This window comes from Lepus europaeus, chromosome 17 (assembly GCF_033115175.1).
Source record: "Lepus europaeus isolate LE1 chromosome 17, mLepTim1.pri, whole genome shotgun sequence".
NCBI classification, from domain to species: domain Eukaryota; kingdom Metazoa; phylum Chordata; class Mammalia; order Lagomorpha; family Leporidae; genus Lepus; species Lepus europaeus.
The window spans coordinates 24,272,418-24,289,291 of record NC_084843.1 but is presented as its reverse complement, the minus strand read 5'-3'; the positions used below and the strand labels follow the sequence as shown (position 1 = coordinate 24,289,291).

The window sequence follows — 16,874 nt, the reverse complement described above, 5'->3', positions numbered from 1 at the left end:
ACACTCTGTTCAGGTGTAGTCACATACAGCTTCCAAGTTCTTTTTAGCATAGTGCTCCAGGCAGCCACCACCGAACAACTCAAGTTGACGTTCTTTGCCCTATCCCTCTCTATTTTCTTCATCTGTGCTATCTGAAGCCTGTATGTGGACAGTTGAATTTCAAATTCCAGGCACATCTCCATGGAGCTGCTTGCCACACCTCTCCACTCTTTTCACACCCACTGTCTGAGCCCCGAGCCCTGAGCCCTGGGGTTATTTTTGGAAGCCTGAGTGTCAAAACAAGTTGGCTAGCTGTGTGCTCTCTGATGCTGATGGGAGCTTGACAGGCTGTAGCCTGGCTTTAATTTCTCACTTTGAAGCATTAAATGTCAGGAGCTCAATTAGCATTTTCATTATTGCATTTTTATTGTGCTCTTATTTAGGCTACAGATGTGTGAGAGCTAACATTCCCTTCCTGCTATTTTAAAGAAAAAATATCAACCAATATGACAAACTCTTAGATGCTTAGGGTACCTTCCTGGTTTTCAATGCCTCCCTAAACACACATCAACATTGGAACATGATTCAATCATTTGTTTATCCATTCATTCATTTCACAAATTTTTATTGAGCATTAACTACTGGGTTTGATGATGTTCTAGGAGCAGGGAGCTATCCATTGGGGGAAATTAAAGCAATAAAGATCCTGAGCATTTTCTGTTTAATAAGCATGACCACAAGGTGTTGGGAGTGCAAAGGGTAAAAAGAGGGGCAGAGAGAGGAGGACATGAAGGGATGGAAGCAGTAAGTGTGATAAGTTTAGGAGTAAAATGGGTATCTTTGTCTTCTCCCATGCTCAATGTCCATGGTACACTGAGTGTGGTCATCTTCACTCTGGGTGCTTTATAATTACAGTTTCCTAGCTGGTTGCATAGGGTCACTCAACTGCTTCATGGTCAAAAGCCATGTTGCCAAGTTCATTTGAAAACACACAAATAGACACACACCATGTACGAGTATATGCACACCAGTTTTTCTCATGCTAATATTACATTTGAGGGGTAAGGGACCCTTAGGCCCAGATGCTCCATGCAAGTCTACTCTAACAACTCCTTGCCACCTTTATGGGACACCTGTCAAGAGCAATTTAAGAGATTATTGGTCTACAGAGTGAATAATTCAAGAGGAACAAATGAATCGATACTCAGCCTTTGAATCTAACCATTTGAAGATGTATTCTTGTCATACTATTTACTTTTTATCCCATATTGGATTTGTCTTCCTGCTGGGTTTTTGATCTGTCATCAAGAAAGACTGCACAAATAAAATGTAAGCATCACTTGAAAAACCTTTACTTTTTGTTACTCCCTCCCCTAACCGTAAGTGTATTTGTCTTTAAGCTGCCTGACAATTTCCTATCATGTGCTTATGTTTCAGGCAACATTGGCCCAGAGCTCTCATATACTGATATTGGTGTGTTCATCTCCTCTGATGGGGGCAACACATGGAGACAGGTAACTGGTATGGTTCAGGAACAGGGAAGAAATGTTTAGATTAAGTTCTGCCAACATTTCTGCTTCCTATAGACTCTTGGGTTCTTTATGACTTTTTTTGTTGTTGCAAAAAATGTGAAGTGGCTGTTGAGTTTGGTCAATTTGTCTAGAAGGTTAGAATGGCAATCAGATAAGAGAGCAAAAGTAGCGGACAGGGAATAGGAAGAACTGGAAATGTTCCCAGTTTGTCTGTTCTTTCCTTCAGCAATATGTAACAGGTTACATCTAGAGCTAACTCTTGAACTGGTTGCTGGGGATACAACCAATTAAACTGTTTCTATTGTGAAGGTGCCAAGGGATCTTGGCAAGCAGGTCTCTTCACCTTTCCAGGTCCGTTCCTTTATCTACAAAGCATAAGGGTTAGTATATTAAAATTGGTAAAGCCGAGGAACTCAGTGGTTGTTTAAGTATTGTGTAGGCTCAGCCTTAAGTAAGTATGAAAAAGATTAATACACATGTGACTATATGAAAAACAAATTCAATTTTACAAATGTTTGGAACAATACTGCCCAACAGAACTTTCAAAGATGATGGAAATATTGGTATCTGTGCTATCCCATGTAGCTATTGAGCACTTGGAGTGTCATGAGTGTGATAGAGGAATTGAATTTTTTTATTTCATTTATTTTAATAAATTTAAATGTGAATAGCCTTGTGTGACTACTACTCTTATACTACTGTGTAAGAGATTTATCCAATATCAACTAGGTGTCAGGCTTAAACCTCCAGAGGAAATTGAATGCTATAGAGTCCCTTGTCTCACAGAGCTTAAAGTTAAATAGAAGAAATGAGTTCATAAATAACTATGATTTAGAGTGATTGTATTATTTTAGTTATATTAAGAGCATACAAAGGAAAGGGAGAGGTTGGTTCTTCTGGGAAAGATTTCACAAGAAAAGGTAATATGTTACTGAGCCATAAAGATGAGAAGATTCCTACCTGGGAAGTCAAGAGAAGAGCACTAAATGTCTCAATGAAGGTGAAGTCACCATCTGAAATCTAGTTAGACAAGTTTCTGCATGGATCCCTTAGTGAAGATTATCATCACCTTCCCCAGTATCATCATCACCTCCCTGCCACCATTGTCACCAACATCACCATTTAAAGATTGTCAAGCACCTGATAGACACCAGCAACTATTTTAGTCCTAAAAGGCACACAGTGAATGTTAAGCCAAGTTTCCTACCCACAAAACCATAACCAGGTGGATGGGGAACAGACACAAAAGTAGTATCAAAGCTTCACAATATAAGATAACTTATTTGAAGTGCCAAAGGAGAGTGGAAGCTGAAACACAAACTCATATGGAACAAAAATGCCAACAGACAAACCATTGTCCCTTAGCCTCAGGGATCAGCTTACCTTTCCACACGGCCACTGCAATTACATCCTTGTATTGTCACTACTTTGACTTTCTTTTCCCGTTTCCCAAGCAGCCAGGGATTCCACTTTTCACTCTAGTGCTGAAAAGACTAAGAATTAGCAGTAGCTAGAATGAGAGTATCATAAGGGAAATGTAAGGATAAATTGTCCCTTCTCTCCATTGCCATTGGGTTCTTAGTTCTTAATTCCAGACTCTCTGTTTTGTGGTTGATCACAGATCTATCCATAAAACTCTAGAAAAGAAAGCCTAGCATTGCAGATTTAGAGTCTGTAGTTATGTCTTGAATAGAAATGGGTTGCTTTTAGGCCCTTTGTGTTTTAAGACTCACTATTATTTAAGACTCACTTTCCTTAAAATGTAAATAAGATAAGGGAAAAAATTAGGAAGTATAGGGCTGAGAAATTATTTACTTTTTCTCTGTAGTGTTTGCTGGAGCAAATACTTGAGGCCCCTTTCCTCCTTCTCATTTTCCCTTTAAATCTGTTTATATCTTCTTCCCAGCTTGTAGCCTCCTTCCCCTAATCCATCATCCCAACCTCTCTATCTTGGCTGCAAGAGCTGCCATCAGCTGGAGAAGTTCTTAGAGCCTCCCATCTTATGGAATGTCTAAAGTGGAGGTTACTCCTCTGCTGGATAAGTGGTTCTCCTGTTCAAGTTGTAGATATAAAAGTCATGTCTGGCATAGGCATTGCTATCTGCAAGATTGGTCCTATAGTTCTCTTAGCTCAGAGCCTTGTACCTTAGTTGGTTCTTAATGAATGCCTGTGAGTAAATAAATATGTAGATATACCACTGAGTGATAAGTGAGTGGATGGATAGATAGGTAATGGACAAATAGGTTAATCAAAGAATGGATAACTTTGGTTCCCTGGAAGTACTATGGTCCAATAAGCATTTAGAGAAGGGTCTGGAGACACAGATTTAGGTTCTCATCCAACTTGCAGAGGAACCTCAGAGGTAGTAGCTGAGCCTAAGTTCTCAGTTATCAGATATGCCATAATGTCTAGGAAAATTATCTTTTAAGCTCTTAATTTATAAATAAGACTATAATTGGATATATAAGATATATATACTATATATAATGTATATATAACACTAATTGTATATATAATATATATACAATTTATAAATTAGAAAACAGGTGAATAGATGAACAGGAAGTAAGGGCTAAGTGGTAATTTCCTAAGACAAAAAGATGGAGAAGTTTTTTCAAAGTCATTCTTTCCTTTAGGTTTTCTAGTTGAGCAAGACCATGTTGCCTCACCTTCATGTAGCATGCTGTTTCACAATACTAGTGCAGAGAGCCTGGGAAATGCCATTTGATTGGGCTAAGGAGAGTTATTTGTTGTCTGTGAGCCTCTTTCCTCATTTATCACATGGGGATAGTACTTGCCAGACTACCTGATAGTGTTGTTGGAAGGCTTAGAATATAGATGAAACAATGTATGTGAATGACTGTAAACTATTAAGCACTGTGCCAATGTAAGGTGTTGCTATGATTGTTGTTGTTGTTGTTCCAGATCTTTGATGAAGAGTACAATGTCTGGTTCCTAGACTGGGGTGGCGCCCTCGTGGCCATGAGACACACACCTCTGCCAGTCAGGCATTTGTGGTAAGGACAGCTCCCTATCCTGTTAATGAGCAGCTTTTGGTGGAGAGGGTTGGGACAAATTATTCTGCATGGTTTTATACTCATGCATGCATTTCCTCATTCATTTGTTCGTCCATCCATTTAATATCTTTTACATTATCTAACTCACAGGTAGTGATAGTAGGCCAGATAATTCAGATGGCAAAGAGTGAATGGGGTGGGGTTGTAGCAATGGGTGATCATGTAAGGCAGAAAATAACATAAAGAACCTGTCAATTCAAACAAGCGGGGTTAGGAATCCAAAATATGAGACAGAGAAATTGCTGCAAGAGGTGGCTTAGGTACCTGTGCCAGATACTGCTTTCAGTTGTAGATCCGTTGAGTCTGTAATTTCTATGAATATTCCATCAATGATGAGCATCAGGTGGAGACCAGGGGGAGAGGCCTGGGCTGACACTCTAGAGTTGGAGTCCTTGGGCATCATGGGATAATTACAACCATAGTAGTGGTTTTAATGTCTCAAGCAGGTACAAGGAGGAGAAACTGACTGTTGTAGAACCCTGGTGAAGACCAATATACAGAGTAGAAGACAAAATTATGGGACAGACCAAAGAGAAATGGCCAAAAACGTTTTCATGCTTGCTGGAGAAAGGTGTGATCAAAAGCATCAGATATTACAGTGTGATCAAGACAGTTGGGGAGTGAAAAAATAATCTGATTAATCAGTATAGGAAGTAATTGGTGATGGTTACCTGAGCAGATTTAAAAGAGCAATGGGATTTTAAGTTAGATTGTAATAAATTTATGAATGTATAAATATACTAATGATAAACAACAAAATAAATTGGAGACAATATAGATTCTTCTTCTCAAGAAAGGAAATTATGGAAATAGAGCTGAGAGTGTGTCTTAAAAACCTTCAATGAGGTGAATGAGCTGAGACGTGGTGAGGATGATGATGATGATTTGATGCTCCTATTGTTTTGTTGTGTTTCTGGCAGGGAATGTTTGAGTCTTGTATGTGCCTGTATTTTGAAGGAAAGGAATTTCAGGCTGCAGATTTATGAAAGTGAATATTTGAAAGGGTTAATACTTGGAGGTGGAGATCATGCCTTGTAGAGTTTGTGGGATTTACCCTGGGCCTGTAGATGGCCCCTGGATTGTTAGGCCCTTCATTTGGGAAGACCAACACTTCTAGAAAGAGAGTTTCACTGGGAGACATCATACTGCAATCAGGAAGATGTATAGGATTTTCTGGTACAAAATCTGATCTTGAGCCACTTTTACAAAGCCCTGAGAAGGTTTCTTTCCGTTTGGCCATTTTAGATTAAACTATATGAACTTGTATTTCTAGATAAACATGGTCACATATTTTCTGTTTTTTAGAAAATCTAGCATATATAGTTACACCTATATAGATAGTCCTACAAAGAAATCATGAAAATACATTTTTAATTTATGTGTGGAGCCATGTGTAAGAAAAGTGTTGTACCAGCCCAATGATGAGCTTCTAAAACTTCCCAAAGTCATTGTTTATCAACTTCTTAAAACTGACTAAATACTTTACAGTATAATAGTATACTATAATTTAGTTCAAGTATAATATTTAAATAGTTTAGTTCTAGTATAATACTTGAATCATTTGATATTTATTTAAAAATGTATTTTTAAGATATTTATTATTTTTTATTTGAAAGACAGAGGGATAGAGGAATCTTCCATCCTCCAGTTCACTCCCCAAATGGCCGCAATGGCCGGAGCTGGGCCGATATGAAGGCAGGAGCCAGGAGCCAGGAGCTTCTTCCAGGTCTCCCACATGGGTTCAGGGATCAAAGTACTTGGGTCACTTTCTACTGCTTTTCCAGGCACATTAACAGTGAGCTGGATCCAAAATGGAGCAGCAGGGCCTCAAGCCAGTGACCGTCTAGGATGCCAGTGCTGCAGGCAGAGGCTTAACCCCATTTGCCACAGAGACAGCCCCAAAGATATATTTATTTATTTGAAAGGCAGAGTTACAGAGAGAGAAGGACACACACACACATACACACACACACAGAGGAGAGAGAGATTGATTTTCTACCTGCTGGTTCACTCCCCAAATAGCTGCAACAACTGAGCTGGGCAAACCAAAATCAGGAGCCTGGAAACTCATCCAGGCCTCTCACAAGGGTGGCAGATGCCCAAGCACTTAGGTCATCTGCTGTTTCCCAAGTGCATTAACAGGGAGCTGGATCTGAAGTGGAGCAGCTGGGACTTGAACTGGAGGATATGAGTGTCGCAGGTGGCAACTTAACACATTGTGCCACAATGCTGGCCTTGGAATCATTTGATATTAATGATACTCAGCATGTATTGAGAGCTTATTAGGTTAGTACATTTCAGGTACTATTCTAAATAATTTACATGAATTATTTGACTTAGTTCTTGAGCCAACCCTATCTCTGTGAATACTTTTTATCAACTGTTTATAATGACATAATTAAGTCTTTGCTCAGGGGTGTACACAGCTAGTATCTAACATGATCAAGTTTGGCCTTTGACATGGATGCTCTTCTATTGTAACCGCTAATTTACCAGCCACTGTATAAGCACACAAAGGCTATAACATGGTCTATGCCCTCTGTCAAGACAAGGAATTTAAGCAGACTACTCATTATCAGAAATTAAAACACTATCTTCTGAAGGATGCTGGCTGTGTGTGTTACTGAATCTTCAGGCCAAGTGGAGTCCTGCCTGTAAAGAGGTCTTCCTGTAGCCGGTGGCGTGGAGGCTGATGCCTGATGGAAAGATGCCGGGAGTTGTGTCAGGGTGGGGCCATGGATACAAGCCACATCTTGCAGTTCAGGGAGAAGCGGGAGTGTCCAGATTATTTTTGATTGGAGTCACAAATGTTAAAAGCAAGCTGAAGGGTTAAACTTCAATCAGTAGGAAATTTACTCCACTATCAAGACCCATCTCTCTTCCTGGAAGGAAGAGTTGTTTCTACTGAGTACTGAGTAGGTCTTGAACTCTCAGAGAGGATGGCCTGAATCCTAAAACAAAATTGCTTTAGAACCAAGGAAGGCAGTGTTTCTTAGCCTTGTTACTGTGTTCTAAGAACCTGCACCTCAGTCCACATGAGAGCATTGACAAATGTCCTGTAGACACATACAGCTGGGCAGGCTTCTTCCCTGTAAGTCCTAGGAGAAAGAGGTTAGCATCGTCTTGCACTTGCCCATCCCTCTCCTGAGCTTTTCAGTTGTGATAAAGACCTGGCATTCTTCAGTTGCTGAGTTTGAGAACTTTCTGGAGAGAAGTTTCCTTGTGCTGAGGAAAGGGAGAATCTATTTCTATTCTTGTTGCTGTTTCTTCCACCAGAAGAGGAGAGTCTGTTTGGTGTGGAAGGAGTACATGGAGCAGAGGGGCTAGCGAGGGTGTTGCTTTGGGGAATCTTAGCATCATTTTCATCTGATCATCTCGTCTGCTCTCCAGAAGTTTCTCTCTAGAAACTTCCTCACTTCCAAAAGGAACACTTGGCTGGGAAAACCTGGAGGGATACCATCCAAGTTGGGAAAATTATTCAGTATCCACTTAGGAAAATGTAACTAGGATCCAAGTCATCAGTACAAAGTTTGAGGTTTCCATCTTCCATGTAACTCATCTTTTCTTTGTTAAAATTGTAGAACTCAGAAAAAAATCACAGCGTTCCCATTGACTTTCCTCTTTAATAATGTTACCTTCCATTTTCTCATCTATTCCAGCTTACAAAGTATTAAAAATGATTTTTCACACTTAGCTTATGAGTGAGCATCTTCTTCACCTAGAAGATCTCAACACTATTATTGTCACAACACTAGAAAGTTTTCCCAGAACTTGAGCAGGGATCATGATTTCTCTTTACTTCCTATCAGTGCTCTTCTCTGATACGATCCCTGCATGTGGTTCACTATCAGCTAGTGAGTGTGTGTGTTAGAAGACCACAACAATAACTACTCAGTTCATTCAAGAATTCTGCTTGGTACTTCTTAAAGGCTGACTATTTTGTAAGGATTTGACTATATCATTATCATCAATGTTTTCTTATGAAATGATTGACTGATTTGTGCTTCCTCCTCATGAGATGCCAGCTTCTAAAATCTAAACACGGTTTCTTCATGACCAGTAGTTTCTAATTAAGTCGCAACCTTCATGGTAAACAGGCTCATTTTAAGTGGAAGAAAGATTAAGTAATCAGATCCTGTTATTCTCTGTTGTAGATTTCAGACTCACATTATTTTGTACACAGATATACAGTATACATATTTGTATAGGAAAATGACACGAGGCCACCTTCTTTCTCATGTGGGTATAGTATCTCAGATTTAACTGATAGCTACATTAGCTTTCAGAGAAAAGAGGAGTCATAATTGAAAAGCTGGGTAAACTTTAGCTGGGCTAACAAAGCATGCTATTTCCTACAAATTGAAATAATAGGTAGCTAGATAGGCATGAAGACAATTCAGCATACAAATGAACTCATCTATTTGTGACCATGTACATTTGGATGCGCAGAGATTAGATCCTAAGTGCTATTGTACCAACCCTCCCTCCAGCATTACCTTTGTACTTGAAAGCATCAGAGTGAGATGAACAGTAGAGCCCCGCTGAATACCGTACTCAAATGAAAACTCACGATAGAGTGCCTCACTGGCAAGGACAGTCCCTGGGGTGTGACTGTTCATTCAGCTGTAACAAACCATGTGTGTCGCCTTTCAACGAGATGGTCTCTGGAAACAGAAAGCATCACCTGGCCTTTTGCAATTCTTTGTTCTTCTACAAATGGTTGTTGGCACTAGCGTTTTGTTCAGAGCCAAATTCCTATGAAAACAATAGCTCCAACCATTGCTTTTCTTTAAGAAGTGAAAGGACATGGGCTATTCTAAAGAATATCCAGGTGGCTAAAATGCTGCCACCTCTTGTGTTTGGAACAAAAGGAAAGGGATCAATATTCCTTACTAGGATGGCCTTGACCACTGTAACTATTTCTGTGCTAGAGATTTCCAGGGAGGGCTCTGGATGTTGTTGGAAGACTCTATTCCTTTTAGTTGATAACATCTGAATATCACATTCAGAAAAATAGGAAAGGAGCCTAGAAGTCATGTATTCTGGTGTCACACTTCTTTTTTTAAACTTTTATTTAATAAATATAAATTTCCAAAGTACAACTTTTGGATTATAGCAGATTTTTCCCCCCATAACCACCCTCCCACCTGCAACCATCCCATCTCCCGTTCCCTCTCCCATCCCATTCTTCATCAAGATTCGTTTTCAATTATCTTTATATACAGAAGATCAATGTAGTATATACTAAGTAAAGATTTCAACAGTTTGCACCCACACAGAAACACAAAGTATAAAGCACTGTTTGAGTACTAGTTATACCGTTAATTCACATAGTACAACACATTAAGGACAGAGATCCTACATGGGGAGTAAGTGCACAGTGACTCCCATTGTTGATTTAACAATTGACACTCTTATTTATGATGTCAGTAATCACCCGAGGCTCACACTTCCATTAACAGAAACTTCTGTAACACACCAGCATGTCACACCATTTCACTGGAATACCACAATGCAAAATGGTTTGCAAATGCCCAGACAGGGAGTTTCTATGTTGTGTAATGGCTTTAGAAATATTTTTTCAGGCTCAGTAATGATGAATCTACTTGTAATGTCTGCCTGTTGACCCCTATCCTGCTTCCCACATGTATGCAGACTGAGTCTGCTTCAGAGCTGCCGTAATTTTAGATCATAGAGCTGGAAAGGACCTCAAGAAACTTACTGTTTCTAGCCTTTCTAAGTTCTTAGAAATGATCAGATATGCAGCTCAAGACAAATTTTATCCATTTATCCTGCACATACGTATTGAGCATATACTATTTATCCGGCATTAGTATGGGGTTCGGGTTTATCATTGAGTGTGCCAGTGGACTTGAAGGCTTACATTGTGTACTAACATTTGACTGTTCTCTTAGAAGAGCCACAAGAATGGAAATATTTTCTCCTTCTCTTATCTGTATTTTTGAAATTGATCGAACTGTGTATCTAACTATTCACCCTTTAATTTCATTCATCAACATACCCATTCTGGTATTCAGCACATAGCTTTTTAAAAAATATCTGAAAACTCTCTCATTTTTTAAAAAATATTTTTTTAATTATTTGAAAGACAGAGTTACAGAGAGAGGTAGAGACAGAGAGAGAGGTCTTCCATCCGCTGGTTCACTCCCCAGATGGCTGCAATGGCTGGAGCTGCATCGATCCGAAGCCAGGAGCCAGGAGCTTCTTCCAGGTCTCCCACATGGGTGCAGGGGCCCAAGGACTTGGGCCATCTTCTACTGCCTTCGCAGGCCATAGCAGAGAGCTGGATCAGAAGAGGAGCTGCGGGGACTAGAACCTGCGCCCATATGGGATGCCAGCACTTCAGGCCAGGGCTTTAACCTGCTACATCACAGCACTGGCCCCAAAAGTTTCTCATTTTAAAAAAGGCACTGACTGCTAATTCAGCTTTAAATTTTTCATTTACCTAAGCTCATAAAATTGATATAGACTGTCTCTCAGACAATTTGTTCATTTAAAAAAAATTGTGCAGAGTGACTGAGAGAGAGGGACACAGACACACACACACACACACAGGGAGAGAGAGAGAGAGAGAGAGAGAGAGAGAGAGAGAGAGATTGATTGATTGATTTTGCCTCCAATAGTTTATTCTGCAAATGGCTACAACAGCCAGGTCTGGGCCAGGGCAAAACCAAGAACCAGGAACTCCATCTTGGTCTCCCACATGAGGTGTTAGGGGCCCAAGTACTTTGGTCATCTGATTCTTTCACAGGTGAATTAACAGGAAGCCATATCAAAAGCAAAGTAGCACTGGCACTGTGGCTCAATAGGCTAATCCTCAGCCTGTGGCGCCAGCACACCAGGTTCTAGTCCCGGTCAGGGCGCCGGATTCTTTCCCAGTTGCTCCTCTTCCAGTCTAGCTCTCTGCTGTGGCCCGCGAGTGCAGTGGAGGATGGCCCAAGTACCTGGGCCCTGCACCCACATGGGAGACCAGGAGAAGCACCTGGCTCCTGGCTTCGGATCAGCGCAGTGCGCCGGCTGCAGCAGCCATTGTGGGGTGAACCAATGGAAAAAGGAAGACCTTCTCTCTGTCTCTCTCTCACTGTCCACTCTGCCTGTCAAAAAAACAAAAAACAAAAAACAAAGTAGCTAGAATTCCTAGCAGCACCTTGGTATGGGAGGCCCATGTCTCAGTTGGCAGCTTAACCCATTGCAGTATAGCAGGTGCCAGCCCCACCATGTGTTTTTACCATTTTTCATGCTGTTGGTTTTTGTATAATGTATGAAATTGAACATCATGTTTAGGATCTGTTAAAATGGTCATTTTCTTTTTGTATATATGTATATTGTGTGTGTGTGTGTGTGTATATATATATATATATATATATATATATATATATAATCTCTCCTTGACCATATACTAACAGTGGCTTGCTTGCCCTTCATGACAATACCATTACTAGGAAATAAGTAACTGTTATTGAAATAATTAACTGTTATTGAAGTCATGTTTTCTGGTGTCACACAAGACTCTAGTTCCTTTTTTTGGCTTAAACTTGTATCAGCTCATCTTCTGTTTTCTTCAACTGTGAAGATTTTTTTTTCCATTAAGCATTTTGCTTTAAGTTTGTCTTACCTTAAAGTGACTTCCAAGTCTACATCCCCAGTTAGACCAGAAATCTAGATACACCCATGTAAATGTTTCTTTAAAGTGTCAATTATGGAAGTCCAAAAAGAATCTAAAATCTTGCTATGGATAAAGACAGAAACAGAAGAGTGGAAAGCTTTGCCTCTCCTGTCCTTCCCACTTCCCCTCTCAATTGCTTAGTCCCTGCTGCCTCATCTGTCATCAATATTTTCCATGTTTTTTTTTTTTTTTTGGCTTGTGTAACCTATACAGTGATACTTTAAAAAGTTTGTGGAAAATGGATTCAAGAAGATAAATTTAATTTTGTACAAAAAATCTTCAAATCCACACATACAAGGGATCTCCAAAAAGTCCATGAAAATGTGTATTATGAAAAAAAGTTACATGTGGATTTCAAAACTTTTACACCAAAATACATTTTTTAAAGATTTATTTTTTATTTATTTGAAAGGCAGAGTTACAGAAAGAGAGAGAGAGAAAAGGAGAGGCAGAGAGATATCCTCCATATGCTGGTTCACTACCCATATGGCTGCATTGGCCAATGCTGGGCCAGGCCAAAGGCAAGAGCCCAGAACTCTGTCCAGATCTCCCACATAGGTGGCAGGGGCCCAAGTACTTGAGCCATCTTCTGCTGATTTTCCAGGCACATTTGCAGAGAGCTGGATCAGAAGTGGAGCAGCCATCTTGAACGGGGCCCATATGGGATTCCGGCATCATAGGTGGCAACTTAACCTGCTACACCACAATGCCTGCTATACATTTATCTTTTAATACTATTTTCAAAACTCCCTCACATACCTTCCATCACCAAATCCCATTGACCTAACCTGTAAAAATATCTTAAATCTTTCCATCTCTTTCTCTCCATTACTACATCCTTTATCCAAACCTCAGCTCTTACTTGATCTCACAATTATGGTCCCTTGTTCCCCTCCCCCAACTCATCATCTTGCATCCACTTTGGATCCTGAGAACTCAGTCACCACAGAGAAGTCAAAGTTATCTTTTATAGTTTAAATCTAGTGGATCCCTCCCTTTTCAGTTGGAAACCGTGTCAGTCATGATGTGGCTTCTGCTTGAGTTTCTGATTCCATCCCATCAATTGCCTTTCCACTAAGCTATAATCATTGACTATCTTTCTTTTCTTCCCATAGCACAGCTCCCTTTCATAGTAGTTCTTTCCTCTATAAAATCTACCTCCTAGATTTTTATGTCACCTCCATATAGAGGTGTCACCTCTATAGAGAGAGCTTTCTTCTTTTTCATAATTTTTTTGAAAGATTATTTATTTGAGAGGCAGAGTTAGAGAGAGAGAGAGGGAAAGACAGAAAGAGAGGTCTTCCATCCACTGGTGCACTCCCCAAATGGCTACAACTGCTAGAGCTGAGCTAATCTGAAACTAGGAGACAGGAGCTTCTTCCAGGTCTCTCACACGGGTGCAAGGTCCCAAGCACTTGGACCACCTTCCACTGCTTTCCCAGGCCACGAGCAGAGAGCTGAATGTGAAGAGAAGCAGCTAGGGCTCAAACCGGCACCTGTATGGGATCCTGGCGCCAAGGCAGAGCCTTAAATTAACAATCTGAAGTAGCTATTCAATCAGTAGTAAATCACTCCTGTTTTTGTGTCGTTTTGTTTGTATATTGTTCTTTTCATCAAAGTAGGTTGTAAGTTCCACTGAAGTGTGTTCATCTTTCTTCTTCAGCCCTATATTCCTAAAACTGAGGCCATGGCCTGCTCAGGCCCATCATGGCATCAACTATTTGACAAGTGAATTGATTTGATTTGATTTGATTTTGATTTTTTTTATTGCCATTAGTTGAAGATCAGTTGAAATTTTATTCCTGTCTCCCTGGGTGTTGGCAAAGCTGTTGAGTTCAGTTTCACCAATAGATCTAATAAGGAATTCTCAATTCCTTTGTGTTGGCCATTAATGAGCTATTGATCTGAGGAGCAGAATGTGGATCCCTTGGGGATGCCATTCAATATAGTTACCTCAGGCCACTTTAAAAGTCCTATTCATCAAAAAGAGTAGCTCTCGGGGCCATCATTGTGGCACTGTGGGCTAAGCCACTGCCTGGGATGAGGGTATCTGATGGTGCTCGGGTTCGAGTTCCACCAACTCCACTTCTGATCCACCTCTCTGCTAATGCTCCTGGGAAAAAATGGATGATACTCTATGTATTTGGGCCCCTGCCACCCATGTGGGAGACCTGGATGGAGTTCCAGGCTCCTGTCTTTGCCCTGGCCCAGCCCTGGCCATTGTACCCATTTGTGGAGTGAACTAGCAGATGGAAGATCTCTGTCCCTCTTTGTCTCCCTCACTCTCTGTAACTCTTCTTTCCAACAAATAAATAAATTTAAAACAAGGAATAGCATTCACAAATGGCAGGACATTTAACTTAAGATTTAAATATCTGAAAGCCAAGAGATTATATTTTCCAATGTTATATTTTTGGCAATTTCTTGGGGGAGTTCGGCTTTGGTTTGTCCTTAATAACTATCTCAGCCTGCAGTCATAAAAGTGTTAGCCATTATTGGTCACAGAAAGTGGTCACAGTGGCACGATCCTGGGTTTCCAAGTGGTACCTTGACTATAAATAAGAGTCAGCATTTATCCCTCATCCTGGCTCTGGAGACCTGGCCACTACTTGTGTTGGACTTTAGGCTTTCTCTTCTTCTTTTTTTTTTTTTTTATAAAAAGATTTATTTACTTACTTACTTATTTAAAAGGCAGAGTTGCAGAGAGAGGTAGAGACAAAGAAATCCGTGACAGAGTAGCTGGGCTAGTTGTAGAGAGAGATACTCATGTAGCCAGCTTTATGGGTGCTAGTATGAATTATGGTTGAAAACATGATTTGATTGATCAAATGAAGATCCCTCATCATTCTTTATTTTTTTAATTCATTGATTCATTTAGCATTATGTGATATCAGCCATGTACCAGGATTATGTTAAGGACTGGGGATATGAACTTGAATCCTATGATCTTTGACCTCAAAAAGCTCACAGTTTAGTGGTAGAGTCAAACATACATTCTCTTTTTGTTTAGAGATTTATTTATTTATCTATTTGAAAGACAGAGTTACAGAGAGAGGTAGAGACAGAGAGAGAGGTCTTCCATCCGCTGGTTCACTCCCCAATTGGCTGCAGTGGCTGGAGCTGTGCTGATCCGAAGCCAGGAGCCAGGAGCTTCTTCCATGTCTCCCACGTGGGTGCAGAGGCCCAAAGACTTGGGCCATCTTCTACTGCTTTCCTAGGCCATAGTAGAGAGCTGGATTGGAAGTGGAGAAGCTGGGATATGAACCAGCACCCATATGGGATGCCGGTGCTTCTGGCCAGAGCATTAACCCACTGCACCACAGTGCTGGCCCCAAATATACATTCTTTAAAATATTATCCTTTTCTAATAAAGGAATGTATATGGTATTTAGGAGCCATTCAATGAATATGGCATATATTTGCCCTACACTCTCAAAGTTTATCATTTTGAATTGAGAGACTCAAGGTTAGTTAAGAAGGTTTACTTGGGACTATGATAGGAGAAGGACTAACTGTGGCAGGACAGTATAGGAGAGATTTCTAATCCTAAATTGTGAATTATGGAAGAATTAAGAAGCACCCAGGACAAGAAGGGTCACAGAGCAGGAAGAAACTAAAGCCGATTTAGGGAGAAAATGGTTCCCAGAAAAAGCTTCTCAGAGGACATAGCTTTTGGGCTGTTCCCCTGGTTAAATCAAGGGGCTGACAGGTACTTGATAATATCAGGAAAAGACATTCAGATTTGCTCGAATCTCCCGTGCTGCAAACATTTCCTTAAAGAGGTGCAGCTTCTGTAACCACAAGGGGCCAGAACTTCCTTTTACCAGTGGATAAAAGATGGAACAGGGCTACTCAGAACATCTCACAGCCCCTACAGTCAGCGTTAAGGGCCTCTTAAAGTGGCAGTAGCAAAGGGAAATGATCCCAACATCCATGCTGAACAAACGGGAAATTGCTTTTTCTAAGGCTTGATCTGAAAGAGATGCACATACCCCTGCACTACTCAACCTGCCTCGAAAGCTCCAAGGACTGAAGGCTGTGAATTGGACCTCAGGTTCCATTCTGAGTACTGAAAACGTGACTCTCCATCCTGCAAGCCCCATGCTTGGGTTGTTTTTCCTGATTCTAATATGCTGAAATATTTCTGCAGCACTGGTGCTGCCTCTGCCTATGCCAGGAAATGCAGTTTTGATCAAATCTCATAATAATATGGGGAGATGGTGAAGATTAATGCCTATTGATAATCCAAACTGCCAGAGAGGGAGATACAGAAGAGAATTTAATAACCTGAAAAATGGTTGCAAAACAGGCTTTATTTTCAGCTGTCTCTTCCATGTATTTGCTTCTAACCCAGGGTGAGTTTTGATGAGGGCCACTCGTGGGACAAGTACGGTTTCACCTCAGTTCCTCTGTTTGTTGACGGGGCGCTGGTGGAGGCAGGAGTGGAGACCCACATCATGACGTGAGTACTTCCTTTGCTGTGCTGAAGAGAGGAGCAGAGACCTGTGTTCTACACCCACTGAGGTCTCAGATTTTCCCCCAGGCAACTCTACACCAGACCATTTCTCTGAGCCAGAATGTCCTCAGTGTATAAAATGG

At 40.7% G+C, this 16,874-nt stretch overlaps 1 protein-coding gene across 1 annotated transcript in view; it reads left to right on the top strand.

The window, feature by feature from the left end:
• SORCS3 (sortilin related VPS10 domain containing receptor 3) overlaps positions 1 to 16,874 on the top strand; it is a 638,451-nt gene that overhangs the window by 542,495 nt on the left and 79,082 nt on the right. The window contains exons 12-14 of the mRNA XM_062214350.1: positions 1,417 to 1,493; positions 4,437 to 4,528; positions 16,630 to 16,737. Of these exons, the coding sequence (XP_062070334.1) occupies positions 1,417 to 1,493; positions 4,437 to 4,528; positions 16,630 to 16,737 (277 nt within the window). The remainder of the gene's footprint in view (positions 1 to 1,416; positions 1,494 to 4,436; positions 4,529 to 16,629; positions 16,738 to 16,874) is intronic.